Source organism: Crotalus tigris, unplaced genomic scaffold (genome assembly GCF_016545835.1).
Source record: "Crotalus tigris isolate CLP2741 ecotype Arizona unplaced genomic scaffold, ASM1654583v1 scf7180000018055.714482, whole genome shotgun sequence".
NCBI lineage: Eukaryota > Metazoa > Chordata > Lepidosauria > Squamata > Viperidae > Crotalus > Crotalus tigris.
This window is the reverse complement of record NW_024096798.1, coordinates 657146-679696: the sequence shown is the minus strand read 5'-3', so window position 1 is coordinate 679696 and position 22551 is coordinate 657146. Positions and strand designations below refer to the sequence as shown.

The following is a 22551-nucleotide window of genomic DNA, read 5'->3' as shown; positions in this document are numbered from 1 at the left end:
CCTGGCCCTATGCCATGAAGGGCTTTAAAGGTGATAACCAACACCTTGAATTGCATCCGGAGACCCACAGGAAGCCAGTGCAGCTCGCGGAGGATAGGTGACACGTGGGCATACCTTTTGCACCATGCTCCGGATTGTCCCTTTTTTATGCAAGCGTGCCCTTTGAGGGCAATGCCCCCAGCGCCTTTAAACTCTCCAGTTGGGCCTGGCTCATCATCCTTCCGGATCCAAAATTTTACCACCAGGCGACAAGGAAAAGGGCAGGGGGGTTCATCTGTCCTGCAGACCTGTTGCAAACAGTTTTCATCGAAAACAGCTAAAAAAACACTGGAAATCACCACCAGAGAAGGAGTGGCTTGGCCAAATTAAGAGGAAAAAAAAACTGCTTATTTCTAAGCCATAAATAGAAGGGAGAGGGGGAAAAAAAGAGGAAACGAGGGAATAGAAGCGATGTGAAGGGACGTCTGCAGTTTCCAATAATTAAAACCAGAAGATCTGCAGAGACGGGGTCGCGTCGAAGATGCTGGTTGAAGGGTTTCTGCTTTTCGCCCTCTTTTTGGTGGCTTGGCAATTTCTACAGTTGCAATGGGCACGCCGTCAGCTTCCCCCTGGCCCGGTTCCTCTTCCCATCCTCGGCAATTTATGGCTGCTGGATTTTGCTCTGAAACGAGAGCCGTTGATGAAGGTAATTTTTGTGTTTTCCCCCCCCCCAAAAAATGTATTTATTTTTGCAGGAGAGGGGAGGGGAGGGAGAAAAAGAAAGAGGTTATGTTAGCAAGGATCGTCCCCTCTCACCCAAACGCACATCCCTACAGTTATACGTTAAAGGTGATTGCAACAGGATCAAGTAACCTTCTGGTGGGGTTCAATTTTATTTTACCTTTTCCTGCTCTGTTTTGAAAAATCAACCCCATTTTTAAAACAAGAGGCGAGCCTCGATTCTTTAGCTAGAACAAACAGCAGAGTTTGTGGACTTTGGAAGAAAGCAAACACAGGAATGCCTGCCAAGTAGTGTGCCAATTCAAATGGATAAAACCATATTCAACCGTCAACAATAGATGCCTTACTGTGGACTCTACAAACACAAGCAGGAACTAAATCTCCACACAACCCTTGGAGATGAGTTCAGTCTACCCAGGTAAGTTCAGGGGATTCGGTCAGAGGTTAAATGGCCTTCCCTAATCTCAGGTCCACTGAATGGCAAGTAAACCGAAATGGTTGGATTCGCACAACACCCCAATGTAATATGTGGTGTGAAATGTAGCATTGAACGGACTAGGCCAGGGGTAGAGGCAACCTTGGCTCTTTTATGACTCATGGACTTCAACTCCCAGAATTCCTGAGCCAGCCCTGCTGAGGGGAAAGGGAGAGGTTTCAAGCTGAGCCAGGCTGGCTCAGGAATTCTGAAGGAGTTGATAGTCCATGCTGGCTCGAGTCTGGGAGTTGAAGTCCACGAGTCATGAAGGGGCCATAGTTCCCCCATGCTGGCTGAGAAATTCTGGGAGTTGAAGTCCAGAAGTCATGAAGAGGCCATAGTTCGCCCATGCTGGCTCAGGAATTCTGGGAGTTGAAGTCCACGAGTCATGAGGGGGCCATAGTTCCTCCACGCTGGCTCAGGAATTCTGGGAGTTGAAGTCCAAGAGTCATGAAGGGGCCATAGTTCCCCCATGCTGGCTGAGGAATTCTGGGAGTTGAAGTCCAGAAGTCATGAAGAGGCCATAGTTCGCCCATGATGGCTCAGGAATTCTGGGAGTTGAAGTCCACGAGTCATGAGGGGGCCATAGTTCCCCCACGCTGGCTCAGGAATTCTGGGAGTTGAAGTCCACGAGTCATAAAAGAGCCAAGGTTGCCTACCCCTGGACTAGAGAGTAGATGTTGTGTGAATGCTGTCTCTTTGTGGCCACCCACAAAAGGATACACCAAGAGCTTTTTGTGATGCTCTAGCACAGTGCTTCTCAATCTGTGGGTCGGGACCCCATTTGGGGTCGAACGACCATTTCACGGGGGTCGCCAAACAATGCAGTTCGCCATTTTTTTCCCCTTTTCCTTAGCTGTGCTACTCCCTTTTATTCTATTGGCTTTTGAAAGCCAATAGAACAGACTCTCTTGAATAGAGTCTAATTCTATTGACTTTCAAAAGCCAATAGGAATTGTCCAGGCTGTCTCTGCCCTGCTGAGCCCGCCAAAAGTCCCATTCTGCAAACGGTGCTGCTGCACCAGTTGAGTAGTCCTGGACTTACGACCGGTTGGGGGTTGCGGCATTAAAAAGGTTGAGACCACTGCTTAGCAACTGCCCATTTTATTTCTGGGTTTATTTTTGCGCTGTAATATGTTCTTATTTGTTTTTAATGTTGTGAGCTGCCGAGAGTCCTATACTTGAAATGGACAGCCATATAAAACAAATAGGGGAGAAAATATGTTTCAAGTTTAAATAAACTAGAATATTCCTATATATTTAGGATGGTTGCAGCGTTCCGGGTTCACGTGATCCCCTTTTGCAACTTTCTGATAAGCAAAATCCATGGGGGAGCCAGATTCACGTAACAATAGTGTTACTAACAACTGCAGTGATTCATTTAACAACTGTGGAAGGAAGGTCGCAAAATGGAATAAAGCTCACTTAACAACGGTCTCGCTTAGCAATAGAAATTTTCTGCTCCATTGTGGTCGTACCTGGAGGACTTGCTGTATGGCCAGTTGTGGGGGTGTGTGCACGTGTGTTTAGTGCAGGCACAGACCTGAAACAGACATACTGGACCGTGCTGTCTTTCTGGCAAATTGTTCTGAGAAGCCCTGAGAACAATGTTATGCCAGTAAAAACCAGGCAGTGTAGCAAGTTAGCAAAACTGGGTCTAAGAGAAATGTCACAATCTCCGGAGATTGAAATAGAACTGAGAAATATGGAGAGAAGGAGGCAGAACCAGAAGGCAAGCTGCCAAATGCTACATTTCCCAACGGTGGTGTGGAAGCTTCAATTCCCAGCAAATAAAGAAGGAAGGAAGGAAGGAAGGAAGGAAGGAAGGAAGGAAGGAAGGAAGGAAGGAAGGAAGGAAGGAAGGAAATTGTGTGTGGATGGATGGATGAATGGGAGGAGGCAAGGAAAGAAAGAAGATGGATGGAAGAATGAGGAAAGGAGAGGGAAGAGGGAAAGAAGGAGAGGAGGGAGGGAGGGAGGGAGGAAGGAAGGAAGGAGTGTGGATGGATGGGTCGATGGACGGATGGATGGATGGATGGATAGGAGGAAGCAAGGAAAGAAAGATGAATGGAAGAAGCAAGGAAGGAAGGAAAGAAGGAAGGAAGGAAGGAAGGAAGGAAGGAAGGAAGGAAGGAAGGAAGGAAGGAAGGAAGGAAGGAAGGAAATTGTGTGTGGATGGATGGATGAATGGGAGGAGGCAAGGAAAAAAAGAAGATGGATGGAAGAATGAAGAAAGGAGAGGGAAGAGGGAAAGAAGGAGAGGAGGGAGGGAGGGAGGAAGGAGTGTGGATGGATGGGTCGATGGATGGATGGATGGATGGATAGGAGGAAGCAAGGAAAGAAAGATGAATGGAAGAAGCAAGGAAGGAAGGAAAGAAGGAAGGAAGGAAGGAAGGAAGGGTGTGGATGGATGGATGAATGGGAGGAGGCAAGAAAAGAAAGAAGATGGATGGAAGAATGAAGAAAGGAGAGGGAAGAGGGAAAGAAGGAGAGGAGGGAGGGAGGAAGGAAGGAAGGAAGGAAGGAGTGTGGATGGATGGGTCGATGGATGGATAGATGGATGGATGGGAGGAAGCAAGGAAAGAAAGATGAATGGAAGAAGCAAGCAAGGAAGGAAGGAAGGAAGCCCATGGGCAATGACATCCTAAGAGATGGTCTTTAGTACTCCTAAAATATCGCCACTTCCTGCATTTGAATATCAGAGCTGTTACCCAGTGTTCTGGAAAGAAAGAAAGAGAGAGAGAGAGAGAGAGAGAGAGAGAGAGAGAGAGAGAGAGAGAGAGAGGGAGAGGAGGGGGGAGACAGGACAGGACAATAGAGTTGGAAGGGACCTTGGAGGTCTTCTTGTCCAAGTAAAGTCCACCCATCTTAAAACTTGCCAAATTTGAAAAAAAATAACCACTTCTAATCCAATGGGAGTTGGAAGGGATCTTGGCGGTAGTCTAGTGCAATCTCCTGCTCAAGTAGGAAGCCCTATAACATCTCAGCCAAATGGTTATCCAATCTCTTCTTTAAAATCTCCAGCGCTGGAGATTTGGAGGCAAGTCGTTCCACTGGTTCGTGGTTCTCACAGTCAGGAAATTCCTCCTTAGTTCTCGGTTAGATCTCTCTTTGATTCGTTTCCGTCCAGTTGCTTCTTGTCTGGCCTTCAGGTGCTTTGGAAATAAATAAATAATCCTCTCTCCCTCCCTCCCTCTCTCAAACCATTACACCGTTTTTTCTCCGTGACTCTTTCGTTCCTTCCTTCAGTTAACAAGCATCTATGGAAACATCTACACCATTTGGCTGGGGGCAGCTCCCGTGGTTGTGCTGAATGGCTGCAAGGCCGTGAAAGAAGGACTCGTCACTTACTCAGAGGAGACCTCTGGAAGGCCACTGCTGCCTCTGTTTAAGGATCTGATGGGCGAGAAAGGTCAGCTGTGAACATTTTCCCGTAGAAATTGTACCAACCCAGATTTGGGGGCACGTCTGTAATGCCTTGAACCACAATTATTTTTAAACGTTGCTGCTTGGCTGTCTTTCCTCTAAGATGACACCGATGAGGGGGGGTCCCCTTTAACTGATCCCAGAAAAACAGCAACCCCTTTGTTGAAATGTCGGGCTGAGAGGAAGTCCTCAACTTACAACAGTGTTACAACGATGTTCAAAGTTACAACGGTACTGACAAAAGAGACTTATAACCCTTGCCCACACTCACAACTGTTGCAGCATCCCCGTGGTCATGTGCTCAAAATTCAGACACTTGGCGACGGGGCTCGTATTTATGACGGTCGCCGGGTCCCGGGGTCACGTGATCCCCTTTTGCGACCGTATGACGAGCAAAGTCAACGGGGGAAGCCAGCTTCACTTAACAAGCGTGTTACTAACTTCACAACTGCAGTGATTCACTCTAACACCTGTGGCAAGGAAGGTGATAAAATGGTTCAAAATTCACTGAACATATGTCTCACTTAGTAACGGAAACTTGGCTTTCAATAGTGGTCGTAAGCCAAGGACTACCTATAATGGATAAATAGCTATCTCAGAGTTGGGCCCACCAAATCATAGGCTTATTGAATTAACCTACTTTCTGGGTTTACCCTAAATACCGAAGGATTGGCGAATGAGGTGTAGGGTTCCTGCCTAAGCAGGGGGTTGGACTCGTTGACCTCCAAGATCTCTTCCAACTTTATTATTATTATTATGGATCATCGCACAGTCAGCCAGATGTTCAGACTGGATTTGGCATTTTGTCTACCTATCGAGTCCTTACCCAGGACCTGGGATAGGCAGATTTGGATGTTTGATGGTATTACAGGTATCGTCGCAGGATGGAAGCAGTTCCTAATAAGGCCGCCTTTTGCAATTGACTAATAGCAAATTTGTCAATGCCAATGGTGTTCAAGTTGTGCTCCAGTTGTTTTGGGATTGCACCCAAGGAGCCTATTACTATTGGTACTACCCTTGCTTGCTTTTGCCACAGTCTTTCTATTTCTATTTGTAGGTCTTTGTATTTTGTTATCTTCTCCAGTTCTTTCTTGTCTATTCTGCTGTCTCCAGACACTGCCATGTCCACTATCCGACTTTTTTGTCTTTCTTATCGACAATTGTTAAGTCTGGGGTGTTATGTTGCAGGTGCTTGTCTGTTTGAATTCTGAAGTCCCAGAGCAGTTTAATTTTATCATTTTCTATGACTTTCTCTATTTTATGATCCCACCAGTTTTTGCTTACAGGCAAATGATATTTTTTTGCAGATCTTCCAATGCACCATTGTTGCTACTTTGTCATGCCGCTGCTTGTAGTCAATCTGTGCAATCTTCTTGCAACAGCTTACCAGGTGGTCCACTGTTTCTTCAACTTCTTTGCATAGGCAGCACTTACTGTCTGTTGCTGTCTTCTCAATTTTGACTTTATATGCATTTGTCCTAAAGGCTTGGTCTTGTGCAGCCAGAATTAGTCCCTTGGTCTCTTTCTTCAATTTTCCTGTTCTTAGCCATTGCCAAGTCTTGTTATTGTATGCTTTCCCAGCTATTTTTTTTAATGTATTGGCCATGTAGTGTTTTGTCTTCCCGTGCCTCTATTCTGTTCTTCATTTGGTCTTTCTTGTAGGCCAGTTTGGTCTCTCCAGTAATCAGTAAGCCTTCCTGATATACTAATTTCAATGCGTCTTCATCATTGTTCTTCAGATATTCTTCCAAAGCCATTTTTTCTTCTTCAACCATCTGATGTACTTGTAGCATTCCACGCCCACCTATTTGCCTTGGTAGATAAGTCTGTCAATGTCACTGTGTGGATGAAGGGCATGATTCATTGTCATTATTATTATTATGGATCATCGCACAGTCAGCCGGATGTTCAGACTGGATTTGGCATTTTGTCTACCTATCGAGTCCTTACCCAGGACCTGGGATAGGCAGATGTGGATGTTTGATGGTATTACAGATATCGTTGCAGGATGGAAGCAGTTCCTAGTAAGGCCGCCTTTTGCAATTGAGTAAGGCCGCCTTTTGCAATTGATGTTTTCCATTACTATTATTGTTGTTGTTGTTGTTGTTGTTATTATTATTATTATTATCATGCTAAAGACATCAAATTAATTTTTAAAAAATGATTTCTTTTCTCCTTAGAAAGCAACTTAATAATGATAATAAAGTTGGAAGGGACCTTGGAGGTCATCTAGTCCAACCCCCTGCTCAGGCAGGAAACCCTATACCATTTTAAACAGATGACTGTCCAGTCTCTTCTTAAAAACTTCCAGTGTTGGAGCATTTACCACTTCTGCAGGCAGGTTGGTCCACTGGCTAATTGTTCTAAATGTCAGGAAGTTTCTCCTTAGTTCTAGGTTGCTTCTCTCCTTGCTTAGTTTCCATCCGTTGCTTCTTGTCCTGCCTTCAGGTGCTTTAGAGAAGAACTTGACTCCCTCTTCTTTGGGGCAGCCCCTGAGATACTGGAAGGCTGCTATCCTGTCCCCCCTCATCCTTCTCTTCATTAAACTAGACATACCCAATTCCAGCAACCGTCCGTTATATGTTTTACCCTGCCTGACAGTTAGAACAATTAACCAGTGGAACAACCTGCCTCTAGAAGTGGTGAATGCTCCAACACTGGAAGTTTTTAAGAAGAGTCTGGACAGGCCAAAATGGTATAGGGCTTCCTGCCTGAGCAGGTTGGATTAGATGATCTCCAAGATCCCTTCCAACCTTATTATTATTATTATTATTATTATTATTATTATTATTATTATTATTATTATTATTCCAGAATTCCCCAGTCATCGTGTTTAGGATGAATTGAAGCCCACTCATCTTAAAGTTGTCAAGGTAGAGAAACACTGCAACGGAGCACGGTTACGACAATTATAGTTAGTCACAGTTGAAACAAACTTGAGATAAAATCACCCAGCTGTTGTCCATGGAATCCTCCGTCATCCAGGTCCTGGTTGTCCCAAAGCTGTTTTTTCAAGAGGCGACTGGACTTTCTTGATTTTCCCTTGAAGATGTTTCGCTTCTCATCCAAGAAGCTTCCTCAGTTCTGAAGAAGAAAATCCAGCTGTCTCTTGAAAAAGCACCTTGGGGAATCCAGCGGTTGTACCATGATATTATGCTCAAAGATAAAGTGTCCCAACTTTGTCCCGCAGGTGTTTTTATGACCACCGGCCCCGTCTGGAAGCAGCAGAAGCGCTTTGTCATGTTGACGTTGCGAAACCTGGGTGTGGGAAAGAAGAGCCTGGAGAACCGGATCCAGGAGGAGGCGCAGAATCTTCTGAAGGTGTTTACAAGCAAGAAAGGTGACCCCCCCTTTTTTTTTCTCCCTGCACAATAAATCAGCAATGAACAACCTTGTAATGGTCCAGTGTGATGTTGGGATTTTTTTTTTCTCCATCGCTCTTCTTTTCAACTTTATTATTCTAATTTATGCCTGGTCGAGTGGCAGCAGGTAGCCATAGCTTGTGGAATCTAAGCATATTTGAGGTTAGTTAATATTTGGAAAGGAGACCACCAGGATACATCTGGCTCTCTCAGGTAGAGACTGGGACATTAGAAAACCATTCAAGGGGAGGAAAATGCAATATACGTGTTGTTTTCCACTAAATGCTTGGAGATTAGATAGACGAGAGATGATGAGAGAGAGAGAGAGAGAGAGAGAGAGAGAGAGAGAGAGAGAGAGAGAGAGAGAGAGAGAGAGAGAGAGAGATGAGATAGATAGATAGATAGATAGATAGATAGATAGATAGATAGATAGATAGATAGATAGATAGAGATAAGGGGTGGACGGATGGATAGATGAATAGATGAAAGGTAGACAGAGATAAATAGATGAAATGAGAAAGAGACAGAGACAGAGAGAAGAGAGACACAGATGATAGATAGATGAGAGAGAGAGAGAGAGAGAGGGAGAGATAGAGAAAGATAGAATGAGATAAGTGGTGGATGGATGGATGGATAGATAGATGGATGGATGAAAGGTAGACAGATAAATAGACGAGAGAGAGAGACAGAGACAGAGAGATGATATAGATAGATAGATAGATAGATAGATAGATAGATAGATAGATAGATAGAGAATGAGATAAAGGGTGGATGGATGGATGGATAGAAGGATGGATGATAGGTAGACAGAGATAAATAGATGAGAGAGAGAGGGAGGGAGGGAGAGAGGGGGAGAGAGAGAGAGAGAGACTGTATGCAGCTGTATGTTGATGTATGTATGAATCCAGCCTAGCATGCTATATAGCAGAGGTCCCCAACCCCCATGCTGCAAACTGGTACTGGTCCGCAGCCTGTCAGGAACCAGGCCACACAAGTGAGCGAAGCTTCATTGGCGCATGCACAAGATCTAAGTAGTGCACAAAACCATCCCCCCCCCCCCCAGTCCATGGAAAAATTGTCTTCCACAAAACCGGTCCCTGTTGCCAAAAAGATTGGGGACCGCTGCTATACAGATTCCACCTCTGGGTCTTTACTCTCTCTGATTAAGCCTCCTGTGTGAACCCAGCTCCATTTTCTCCCTTTGCAGGATCACCCTTTGATCCCCGGACTGCTCTAGGCCATGCTGTTGCAAACATCATATGCAGTTTTGTGTTCGGTCAACGCTTTCCCGAAGAGGATGCCCATTTCAACAAATTGTTAAAAACTATCCACATGATTGTCTACGTTCCTGGTAGCGTCTGGGGCAGGGTAAGTGCTGTTTTTCTCTTTATTATTATGTGGATGTCTCTCAGTTGGAGTTGGCCCACTTCGGGGCTGGCAAGTCCTGAGGCTGTGGGGATTGTGACCACAGATGGTTCTGTACTACCGTCCATGCTCCTCGCATTTCCTGATGGTCTGTATAAAAAATAGTGGTGGGTTTTGTTTTTTTGTTTTTTTTAAAAAAATCCAAATACTTGGTTTGCTCTCCTGGTCATTTTATAGAATGTTTGATCACCTGTTTACCTCACTTAGTCTTTCTAGAGAAGCATAAAACGAAAGGCTTCGAAATGGCTTTAAATAACATCTCATTCAGGGCAAACCTCAACATCTTTAAGATGTATGGACTTCAACTCCCAGAATCCCTCAGCCAGGCCTCCAACCTTGGCAAATTTACGACTTGTGGACTTCAACTCCCAGCTTGGCATGGCTGGCTAAGGAATGCTGGGAAGTCCACAAAGGATAAAGGGGTCTCCTGTTTCAAATGAAATAAATCCCCCACCTGTGAAGAAGCATTGCAGGATGTGGAGATCACCCAATAGCCTGCTGATCAATTCTCACCTCATGTCATTCTGCATTGTGTCCATTTTGCTGCCTTGCTACAGGTCTACGACTCTTTCCCCACAATCATGTGCAAATTTCCGGGGCCTTACCAGCAGTTGTTTGAACACAACGAATTCATGCACAATTTCGTCAAGGACAAGATCCAGAGTCACAAGGAGAGATGGAAAGAAGGCAGCGAACCGCAGGATCTGATTGATTTCTATCTGGATTTCATAGCCAAGGCAAGCGAGAAGGTTTTTGCATAGTTTTTTGCTCAGCTCAACCTTCCCGTGACTAGTCATCTTGGCTAGGAACAGGCTAGCCAGGGCATGTAGTGAGGGACACAGGTCAAGAAGGTGTTTGTAATCGCAGAGTTCTGGCCACCATCTTTACTGTGGAGTCCTTAGTGTTCTCTGAACTTGGTTGTTTTCTTGCAGATGTTTCATTACCAAACAGGTAACATCAGTGTTCCTAGCCGGGTAATGAAATGTCTGCAAGAAAACAACCAAGCTCAGAGAGCACCAAGGACTCTACAGTAGTCCTCTTCCTCTTCTTCTTCTTCCTCCTCCTCCTCCTCTCTACAAACTTCACTCCTTACTTGCACTGATTATGTTTTACCTAGCTGGGTAATGAAACGTCTGCAAGAAAACAACTCAGAGAGCACCAGGGATTCCACAGTTGAACCATGAGCTACAAAGATTCTCTTCTATTGCTACCATCTTGACTTTTGCACACGCGTGCGCGCGCGCACGCGCGCACACACACACACACACACACACACACACACACACACCTCCATTCTCCAGACACCTTGAAAGTAGCCAGTATCCAAATGATGACTCCCTGTTCTGTGTAGGACCAGCCTCTCATACGTAACACCAGCCTCTTTCTTGACTTCATAAGTTAATGGGTGCAATGGTATAATGCAGGGGTAGGCCACCTTGGCTCTTTTAGGACTCGTGGACTTCAACTCCCAGAATTCCTGAGCCAGCATGGGAGAACTATGGCCTCTTCATGACTCGTGGACTTCAACTCCCATGATTCCTGAGCCAGCCTGGCTCAGCTTGGAAATCTCTCCCTTTCCCCTCAGCATGGCTGGCTCAGGAGTTCTGGGAGTTGAAGTCCACGAGTCAGAAAAGAGCCCAGGTTGCCTACCCCTGTTCTATACCATACCATCTCAGACAAGTGACTGTCTAGCCCAGAGGTAGGCAAACCTTGGCTCTTTTATGACTCGTGGACTTCAACTCCCAGAATTCCTGAGCCAGCCATGCTGAGGGGAAAGGGAGAAGCTTCCAAGCTGAGCTATGCTGGCTCAGGAATTCTGGGAGTTGAAGTCCACGAGTCATAAAAGAGCCAAGGTTGCCTACCCCTGGTATAATAGATAGATCTTGGGAGACTGATGAAGAGGGGCTGCCTGGGGAACTGTCAGATAAGAGGGCGTGTAGCCCTCAGCTGCACAGTCAATGGATCAAGAGGCTTAGAAGAGCTATAAAGATGATGGTGGGAAAACAGTACCGACACTTTCAGAGTTGCAAAAACCTGTTAATGTAACCTGAAAACGAAGCAGAATTAGTTTACAAGTAGTCCTTGACTTACAGCAGTTCCTTTAGTGACTGTTCGAAATTTCAACGAAAAAGTGCTTTATGACTCGTTTTCAAACTGACAACCGTTGCAGCATCCCCCGCGCTCAGGTGAGCCAAATTCAGACACTTAGCAACGGACTCATTTTGGTAACGGTTGCGGCGTCCCAGGGGTGTCACGTGAATCCCTTTGGTGCCCTTCTGACGAGCCAAGTCAAATGGGGAAGCCAGATTCACTTAACAACCATATTACTAACTGCGGCAAGACAGTGGTAAGACAGGGCAATGTTCACTTAACTGTCTCAACTTTGGGCTCAAAGGTTGTCGTACGTCGAGGACTAACCTGCATCAGGGCAATGTCTGGTCTACCTGGGGAGGCTGAGAGTGAGAAAGAGAAGAACCCAGAACAGAGCTGATTCGACGGGAAAACTTTTAGCCTTCCGACAGGCGGATCTCACGAAAAAGCTCCCGCTTTACGTCCCTTTTCTCCTATATTCCATCTCCAGAGCAAAGACGACTCAACTTCCATTTCAAGGGAGGACAACATGGTCCAAACCATTGTTGACCTCTTGATTGGAGGAGCAGAAACCAGCACCATCACTTTGTACTGGGGTCTACTTTATTTGCTGAAATATCCTGATGTGCAAGGTAGGTGACTGCAGCTGCCAGGGCTTTGGAAATGTGGGTGTCTGTTCACTGGGTGAAAATGATCCACAGATCGTCCTCAACCTACAACAATTCATTTACTGGCCATTCAAAGTGACAATGGCACTGAAAAAAAGTAACTTATGACCGTTTTTCAGAGATAACAATAACAACAACAAAACAACAACAACAACAATAATAATAATAATAGTTGGAAGGTACATTGGAGGTCATCTAGTCCACTCAGGCAGGAAACCTTATACCATTTCAGACAAATGGCTGTCCAGTCTCTTCTTAAAAACTTCCAGTGTTGGAGCATTCACCGCTTCTGGAGGCAGGTTGTTCCACTGGTTAATTGTTCTAACTGTCAGGAAGTTTCTCCTTAGTTCTAGGTTGCTTCTCTCCTTGGTTAGTTTCCATCCGTTGCTTCTTGTCCTGCCTTCAGGTGCTTTGGAGAAGAGCTTGACTCCCTCTTTTTTGTGACAGCCCCTGAGATATTGGAACACTGCTATCATGTCCCCCCTCGTCCTTCTCTTCGTTAAACTAGACATACCCAATTCCAGCAGCCATTCCTCATATGTTTTAGCCTCCAGTTCACTGATCATCTTTGTTGCTCTTCTCTGTACTCTTTCTAGAGTCTCAACATCTTTTTTACATCGCGGTGACCAAAACTGGATGCAGTATTCCAAGTGTGGCCTTACCAAGGCCTTGTAAAGTGGTATTAACACTTCACTTGATCTTGATTCTATCCTTCTGTTAATGCAGCCTAACACTGGTTGGCTTTTTTGGCAGCTGCAGCACACTGCTGGCTCATATTTAGGTGATTGTCCACTAGGACTCTGAGATCCGAGTTAAAACCTTTGTAGCCTCCCCCATGATCATGCCGCAAAAGGGGATCACGTGACCACGGGACACGGCAACTGTCATAAATACGAGACAGTTGACAGTAAGAACAATTAACCAATGGAAGGACTTCCCTCCAGAAGTTGTGTCTGCTCCAACACTGGAGGTTTTTAAGAAGAGACTGGACAACCATTTGACACACACACACCCCGGGATACCGCAACCATAATAAATATGAGCCAGATGCCAAGCATCTGAATTTTAATCATGTGACGCTGCAATGGTCGTAAGTGTGAAAAATGGTGCTGTCACTTTGTTTCCAGTGCCATTGGATCTTTGAACGGTCGCTGAATAAACTGTTGTAAGTTGAGGACTACCTGTACTTTCAAGCAAAAATCCTGTCTCGATACGTGTTGTTTTTCTTGGGTACTCAACCTTGTCGGTGTTGGCTACTTCGTGGCAAAGGCCAGATTAAGATAACTCCTGTAACGTATTTATCTATAGAAAAAGTCCAGCATGAAATAGATGCCATTCTGGGACCTTCTCAAACGATCACGTACGAGGATCGGAACAGATTACCCTACACGAACGCCGTGCTACATGAAATTGTTCGCTACAGCAATATTACGATCACTGGACCCTTGCGGAAATGCCTGAAGGACTTTGATATGTTGGGATTCCCAATTAGAAAGGTAAAAGTCTTTCTTCTCTCCCTCCCTCCCTCTCCCTCTCTCTCTCTTCCTCCCTCCCTCGCTCCCTCCCTTCCTCTTTCTCCCTCTCTTCCTCCCTCCCTCCCTTCCTCTCTCTCCCTCCCTCCCTTCTCCTCCCTCTCTCTCTTCCTCCCTCCCTCCCTCCCTCCCTTCCTCTCTCTCCCTCCCTCCCTTCTTCTCCCTCTCTCTCTTCCTCCCTCCATCCCTCCCTTCCTCTTTCTCCCTCTCTTCCTCCCTCCCTCCCTTCCTCTCTCTCCCTCCCTCCCTTCTCCTCCCTCTCTCTCTTCCTCCCTCCCTCCCTCGCTCCCTCCCTTCCTCTTTCTCCCTCTCTCCCTCTCTTCCTCCCTCCCTCCCTTCCTCTCTCTCCCTCCCTCCCTTCTCCTCCCTCTCTATTCCTCCCTCCCTTCCTCTTCCCTCCCTCCCTCCTCCTCCCTCTCTCTCTTCCTCCCCCCTCTCGCCCCCTCCCTTTCTCTCTCCCTCTCTCCCTCTCTCCCCCCTCCCTTCCTCTCTCTCCCTCCCTTCCTCTCTCTCCCTCCCTCCTCTCCCTCCCTCCTCTTCTCCCTCTCTCCCTCCTCTCTCCCTCCTCTCTCCTCTCCCTCTCTCTCTCCTCCTCTCTCTCTCTCTCCTCTCCTCTCTCTCCCTCCCTCTCCCTCTCTCTCTCCCTCTCTCTCCCCCTCTCCTCCCTCTCTCTCCCTCCCTCCCTCTCCCTCCTCTCTCCCTCTCTTCCTCCCTCCTCCCTTCCTCTCTCTCCCTCCCTCTCCTTCTCTCTCTCTTCTCTCTCCCTCTCTCTCTCCCTCCTCTCCCTTGCTCCCTCCCTTCCTCTTTCTCCCTCTCTCCCTCTCTTCCTCCCTCCCTCCCTTCCTTCCTCTCTCTCCCTCCCTTCTCCTCCCTCTCCCTCTTCCTCCCTCCCTTCCTCTTTCTCCCTCTCTCCCTCCATCTCTCCCTCTCCCCTGCTCACTCTCAGCAGCTTGTGGGAGACTTATTGGCAAAAGTTAAGAGCTCAGGCCTTGCAGAATAAGGGCTAAATTTACATTCCGCTTAGTGACGCAAGGACTGTTTTCTTACTTGTTGCAATACACTGAATCCCAAACAAGCCACAGAGGCTGGGTTTGCAAAACACTAAGCCAGAGAAATAGGTTAAAAGTAAGCAGCACCAGTGTGTTCTGTAAGGGCAGGTAATCCTCAATTGACAACTGTTTGTAAGTTTGTAGTGACCATTTGTAATCAGTGGAACAACCTGCCTCCAGATGTTGTGGGTGCTCCAACACTGGAGGACTTTAAGAAGAGACTGGACAGCCATTTGTCTGAAATGGCATAGGATTTCCTGCCTGAGCTGGGGGTTGGACTAGAAGACCACCAACGTCCCTTCCAACAGTCTGATGATGATGTGATAATTTAAATTGTCAAAATTTAAATTGTACCTTTGGTACAGCTTTCATATATAAAAACAAAGTTCCATGTTTTTCCCCCCCAGTAGCTTATCCATCAGTCCCCCCCAAAAGGTCTCTGCTTTCAGTTGTATATGAATCTTTAACATCTTTTGCATTATTATATTGATTGATCATATATATATATATATATATATATATATATATATATATATATGTAGGTCTTTGGTTGTTCGGGTTTTCTCCCGCGTAAAATTGGAAGTGTCTTGGCAACGTTTCAACAAAGTCACATTCGTCATCTTCAGGCTGGTGTTTTCAGCTTCGTGCTTTGAGCAGCAATGTGTGGTCTTAGCTGCTTCTTCCTTTTAACTGCCAGTGGGGGTATGAACTGATTGGGTGGGAGCTTGGCTGTGTTCTGATTGGGTGGAGGTGTGTTCTGAATGGTTAGGGGCTTGGCTGTGCTCTGATTGGCTGGGGGAGTGTTCTGTTTGGTTGTGCTCAGGTTAGTCTGAGTTGCAGAGGGGTTTAAGATTTTGGGCTGCCTTGCTATTTTTTGGCTTCTCGTTCGTGGTCGTGCCTCCTCTTCATGGAGGGTGTCAGTTTGCTTCATGTATGGATTGGAGGGGTTTAAAGTGGCTAATGATGCAGCTGTGGTCTGGCTTCTGGTTTGTGGTCGTGCCTCATCATCGGTGTGGCTTTGGGTTTGTTTTTTGCGTGGATGTGTGGTGGTGACATCCTGTGTGGTTTTTGTGAGTGTGGGTCTGGTATCATTTTTTGTGTTAGGGAGTTGTTTGTCAATAAGGGCGGGTTTCCAAAACGGCTGGTAGGCGGGAGGTATCATCTCGCTTGTTCATGCTGTGTGGGCGTTTTTCTATCTCGATGGCTTCTCTGATTATTCTGTTATTAAAATGTTCACTTTTGGCAATGGTTCTGGTATTTTTAAAGTCAATTTCATGTCCTGTGGCTTTAAGGTGTTGGACCAGGGAAGATGTTGGTTCCTCTTTTTTGACTGAGTTCTTATGTTCTTCAACCCCGACGACGCTAACAGAATCAGACTCGAAATCACCAACATCCTCTGCACCAGCAAGCCACCCAAAAGCAACTTACCCAAAGAGGAACAGACAGCACTACGTAACCTGAAAGAAGACACCAGCATAATAATCCTACCAGCAGACAAGGGCAACGCCACGGTGGTTATGAACACATCTGACTACCAAACCAAATTAACCAACCTACTCCAAGACTCCACATACAAACCCCTAAATACAGATCCCACCACCTACCTGGAAAAAACCACCAGATCCAAAATAAAAGCCTCCCCCATTAGCGAAGAGATCCAGCAAAGAATCATTCCCAGAGAGAAATCATCCAGATGCCCTAAACTCTATGGTCTCCCCAAGATACACAAAGAAGGAACCCCACTCAGACCTATAGTCAGCTCCATAGGCTCACCTCTACAAAACCTAGCCAAATTTCTCGCCAAACAACTACAGCCCTATGCAGAATCCATCACCTCACACGTAAAAAACTCATTCCAGTTTATAGAGATCATAAAGAAACAAAACTTACAGCCCAGCGACCTACTAGTGAGCTTCGATGTCATATCCCTCTTCACCCAAGTGCCTATCAAAGAAGCCTTGACAGCTATTCAAAACAAATATAACCCCCCCAAACACATCTTAGATCTGACCAACCACTGCCTATCCAACACATACTTCATCTATAATGGACAAAAATACAAACAAACAGAAGGAGCACCCATGGGATCACCCCTCTCACCTGTCATTGCCAACCTCTACATGGAACACTTTGAAACCCAAGCTCTAGAAAAATCGGATCACAAACCCAAACTCTGGCTCAGATATGTAGACGACACCTTCATAATCTGGCCACATGGGAAAGAAAAACTGGACAACTTCCTCACACACCTCAACAGCCTACACCCCAAAATACAGTTCACCATGGAAACAGAAGCTAACAACCAACTTCCCTTCCTGGATGTCTTAGTCTACAAGAAATCCAATGGCTCCCTAGGACACACCATCTACCAGAAGAAAACACACACAAACCGCTATCTGCACGCTCTCTCACACCACCACCCAGCACAGATCAACTCTGTAGCCAAGACACTCATCTCCAGAACAAAACGCTTAGCTGACGAACAACACCTAAAACCCGAACTACACACTCTCACCAATGTACTAACATCCAATGGATTCCATAGAAATAAGATTACAAACCTAATCCAAAAAGAAACCCCCACTAAAATCCAAGACAAAGAACAAGAAAACGGCAAAGCCCTCCTCCCATACATAAAAGGCACCACAGACAGAATCAGTAAGATCCTCCATAAACACAACATCAAAACAGCATTCTGCACAAACAGAAAAATATCCACCATCCTTAGAAACCCCAAAGATAAAATTGAATTAGAAAATCAAGGAGTATACGAAATCCCATGCACCACTTGTCCCACCACATACATCGGACAAACCAACAGAAGAATAAGTGCACGCATTGAAGAACATAAGAACTCAGTCAAAAAAGAGGAACCAACATCTTCCCTGGTCCAACACCTTAAAGCCACAGGACATGAAATTGACTTTAAAAATACCAGAACCATTGCCAAAAGTGAACATTTTAATAACAGAATAATCAGAGAAGCCATCGAGATAGAAAAACGCCCACACAGCATGAACAAGCGAGATGATACCTCCCGCCTACCAGCCATTTGGAAACCCGCCCTTATTGACAAACGACTCCCTAACACAAAAAATGATACCAGACCCACACTCACAAAAACCACACAGGATGTCACCACCACACATCCACGCAAAAAACAAACCCAAAGCCACACCGATGACGAGGCACGACCACAAACCAGAAGCCAGACCACAGCTGCATCATTAGCCACTTTAAACCCCTCCAATCCATACATGAAGCAAACTGACACCCTCCATGAAGAGGAGGCACGACCACGAACGAGAAGCCAAAAAATAGCAAGGCAGCCCAAAATCTTAAACCCCTCTGCAACTCAGACTAACCTGAGCACAACCAAACAGAACACTCCCCCAGCCAATCAGAGCACAGCCAAGCCCCTAACCATTCAGAACACACCTCCACCCAATCAGAACACAGCCAAGCTCCCACCCAATCAGTTCATACCCCCACTGGCAGTTAAAAGGAAGAAACAGCTAAGACCACACATTGCTGCTCAAAGCACGAAGCTGAAAACACCAGCCTGAAGATGACGAATGTGACTTCGTCGAAACGTTGCCAAGACACTTCCAATTTTACGCGGGAGAAAACCCGAACAACCAAAGACCTACATACAAATACCCGCGAAAACCTCAGAAAATATATATATATATATATATGTGTGTGTGTGTGTGTGTGTGTGTGTGTGTGTGTGTGTGTGTGTCTTTGGTTATTCGGGTTTTCTCCCGCGTCAAATTGGAAGTGTCTTGGCGACATTTTGACAAAGTCCAATTCGTCATCTTCAGGCTGGTGTTTCGGCTTCTTGCTTCTAGGAGACTAGGAGGACACTATAAGTTCTTCCAGCTCTATTCTATTCTAATTCAACTGGCCCACATTTACAATTGTTTGCAGCATTCTGTGGTCACATGACCATGATTTATGACTTTTTTTGCCCAAAACTGACATTTAATTCCAGTTTACAGCAAAAAAAGGGGGGGCATAGCAAACAATTAACTTAAAGAACACAGCATTTGCTTTTAACAGCCACAGCTGGTTAAGTGGCGACGGCTTTAAAACCAGGACAACTTATAAACGTAATTGCCAAGCTCAGTTGCAGTCATAAGTTGAGGACTACCTTTTCACATCCTGGCGAGGGAATGCTGGGAAGTCCACCGCCTTAAAGTTACTGAGATCGATAAATTCTGTTCTAGCCTGTATGCCATATTCTGAATTTCAGCTTATTCAGCTGGGTCTTTGCCCTTCCCTAAGCTGACCAACTTTTTTACAATGAAAAGGAGGACACAAATAAATTGAAGAAAAAAAATATTGTACATAAAAGAAACATTTTATTCATTGCAACAATAATACAGAATACACTACAATATAATAAATGCAGAGCGGGCCCCGCGGCTCCCAAAGCACCAGCCACGCCGGCTCTGGCCCTCGGGGGCAGCCCGCCATCGACACACCCCACCTGCAGCCGCCCCGCCAGCACCACCGCCCACCCTGCGCAGCCCCGTGTAGAACCGGCCCTGCAGCTCCCACAGCATGGGGAGCAGCCGGCCACTGCTACCCCTCACATCCCCGCCCGCAGCAGCCCCGCCACCCCTGCCTCTTGCGCCCGCAGCCATTATTGCCCTAGCAGGGCCGAAGATCAAGAGAAACTTACCGTGGCCTTGCCGCTCCCGTCTCCTCCAGGTATCTTTGAGACTAACTAGGAGATGGTGTAGTTGGGTAGCAGGGAGGGGTGCAAAGTTCCTGCCAATTTGCCTTTGCTGCAGACAACTTGCATGTGCAAAGTTTGCCGGCTGCGCTCAGCAGCAATTCCTATTGGCTTTCGAAAGCCAATAGGGGGAGTAGCACAGCTCATGCAAAAGTTGAAAAAAAAAAAAAGATCAAAAAAAGGTACCAGAATGCCATTCTGAGCATTCTATGAGGGAAAAAAAAAGCCCTGCAGATTAGTCTTCAACTATCGAAAAGGAGGACATGTAGGAGGACACTTTTTGAGGGAGGACAGAACTTACAAAAGGAGGACTGTCCTCCCTAAAGGAGGACGGTTGGTCACCTTACCTTCCCACCACTGTTGGGAAAGAGAAAACATGCAGAATTTTTGGCCTCCTTCTCAGGATGGTTGAACAGATAATTTATAAAACAAGAACTCACCTTTCCTTTTTCTCCCCCCTCCCCACACTTCCAGGGAACCCTACTGCTGCCCAATGCTCATTCAGTGCTGTATGACCCAGAGTACTGGGAGACTCCTTGGAAATTCAATCCGGCGCATTTCCTTGATTCTGAAGGCAATTTTGTGAACAATGAAGCTTACTTGCCATTCTCAACAGGTAAAGAAGGGGTCAATATGATTCTTCTTTCCAGAACCCAGCTGAACTGATTTTTTTAAAAACCATACAACAGGGGTCTTCAAACTTGGCCCTTTTATGACTTGTGGACTTCAACTCCCAGCATTCCTCAGCCACTCATACGTGCCTGGCTGAGGAATTCTAGGAGTTGAAGTCCACAAGTCATAAAAGGGCCAAGTTTGAAGACCCCTGTTCTTAAATCTAACAAACAAAATGGAGGCTGGCTGAGGAATTCTAGGAGTTGAAGTCCACAGGTCATAAAAGGGCCACGTTTGAAGACCCCTGCTCTAGAGCAATGTTTCTCAACCTTGGCAACTTTAAGAAGTATTGACTTCAATTCCCAGAATTCCCCCGCCTGCACACTGGCTAGAGCAGTGGTTCTCAACCTGTGGGTCGGGACCCCATTTGGGGTCAAACGACCATTTCACGGGGGTCACCAAACAAGGCTGTCCGCCATTTTTTCCCCCTTTTCTTTGGCCAGGCCCCTGGCACCCGATGATGTATAAGTGGTTGGGGGTCACCACAACATGGGGAACTGTATTATGGGATCGCGGCATTAGAAAGGTTGAGAACCACTGGGCTAGAGAATTCTGGCACTTGAAGTCCAAGCTTCTTAAAGTTGCCAGGAATGATAAATACAGATAGTCCTCGACTTGCAAAGAACAATTGAAGCCAAAAATTTTGTTGTTAAGCCAGACAGTTGTTAAGTAGGTTTTGTCCCATTTTATGACTTTTCTTGCCACAGTTGTTAAGTAAATCACTACAGTTTTAAGTTAGTAACACAGTTGTTAAGTTGTTAAGCTTCCCCGTTGACTTTGCTGGTCAGAAAGTCACAAAAGATGATCACATGATCCCGGGACACTGCGACCGTCATAAATATGAGCCAGTTGCCAAGCAGTCAGTTTTGATCATGTGACCATGGGCTGCTGGAATGGCCATATGAGAAACGGTCATAGGTCACTTTTTACAGTTCTATTGTAACTTTGAATGGTCACTAAATGAATGGTTGCAAGTCAAGGACTATAATAGATAAAGGAAGGAAGGAAGGAAGGAAGGAAGGAAGGAAGGAAGGAAGGAAGGAAGGAAGGAAGGAAGGAAGGAAGGAAGATGATAGAAAGGATTGTAGATAGATTAGATAGATAGATAGATAGATAGATAGATAGATAGATAGATAGATAGATAGAGTGATGCTAGATTAATAGATGATGATGATAGATATAGAGAGATGCTAGATAGATGATGCTAGATAGAGATAGATAAATAAATACAGAGATACAGAGACGATAGGTAATGGATGGATAGATGAGAGAGACATGGAGAGAGGGGGGGAGGGAGGGAGAGAGAGAGAGATCCAGCCACCATTGTAAGTACTAATTCTTCTCTAGAAGTTTGGCTCTTTTCCCCCATCTATGCTTCATTTAAGGTGGCCGTCCTTAATTCATAGTCATTATTCCTTGGCAGCTATGTAAAAAGGCAAATATCTAGGTAGAGTACTATTTCATTTGAAATTTGCTTCCTTTTGTTTTTAAACCCTCCCTTAAACCAATGGCTTTTGCTTCCTCCTTCCCTCACAGGGCGCCGTGCCTGTGTGGGGGAGTCCCTGGCCCGAGTTGAGCTCTTCATTTTCTTCGCCAACCTTCTCCATTCGTTCAAGTACCAGCTCCCACCAGGAGTAAAGGACATCAGCTTTGGAGAAATCACAGGGACCACCCGCCAGCCCTTCCCGTATAACCTCTGCGCTTTTCCACGCTAAGTCACCAGATGAAGTTGATGGAGCAAGAGAGAAAGATTTTGGAACCATTTCACATCTTCTCACTTAAGCTCTTAGATGTCCTCAATCTTCCTGGACCATCTTTGTCCATCTTATTTGTCTCCAAAATGCATAAAACTGTTGAAGGAAAAGTCTTCATCATGGTTCAGTCCAAGCCGGGAATAAACAACATGGTGACTGCTTTAGAAAGAAGGTTGCAGTTTATTGAAGAGGAGAGATAGACAGGAAGATGGCTCTGGAAGAAAAGGGAGCGAGCACATGTAGGGAGTGGATTTTTATACCCTGTGGAGCCTTTTGTTTGGAGTTGTTTCCTGTTTGTATTTCCTGTGTCATGTATTCTGACCTGAGTCTGGGTGTGCCCTTTGGAATCTGTGAGTTAATCCTATTATGTCCTATCTTAGAGGTAGGGTGGGGTATGTAGATTTTAGGTGTCTTTGTCTTCTTAATCTTCTAGCTTCAACCTTCCTGAATGGATTATTTACATCTGCATTTCTACAAAGCTGGTTTCTGCTTGGGGGAGGGAGACTTGGGGCTATTAAGAAAAACTGGGCCTGCTTTTCTGCTTCTTTAAGATCTTTTGAGGAAATATATTTTTCTGCCCTTTTAATATTTCCTTTTCGGGGGGGCTGACTTCCCACAAAATGAAGCTACTCAGAA

The 22551-nt window shown here is 45.7% G+C and overlaps 1 protein-coding gene across 1 annotated transcript; it reads left to right on the top strand.

Moving 5' to 3' along the window:
* The first annotated feature begins 116 nt into the window (after nucleotides 1-116).
* On the top strand, nucleotides 117-22123 carry LOC120309692 (cytochrome P450 2J2-like). Its single transcript, XM_039347190.1, has 9 exons — nucleotides 117-685; nucleotides 4445-4607; nucleotides 7812-7961; nucleotides 9191-9351; nucleotides 9966-10145; nucleotides 11990-12131; nucleotides 13476-13663; nucleotides 19964-20105; nucleotides 21698-22123. Exons 1-9 carry the CDS (start codon nucleotides 521-523, stop codon nucleotides 21874-21876), a joined length of 1470 nt encoding a protein of 489 aa, XP_039203124.1. The 5' UTR covers nucleotides 117-520; the 3' UTR covers nucleotides 21877-22123.
* The last annotated feature ends 428 nt before the right edge of the window (nucleotides 22124-22551 follow it).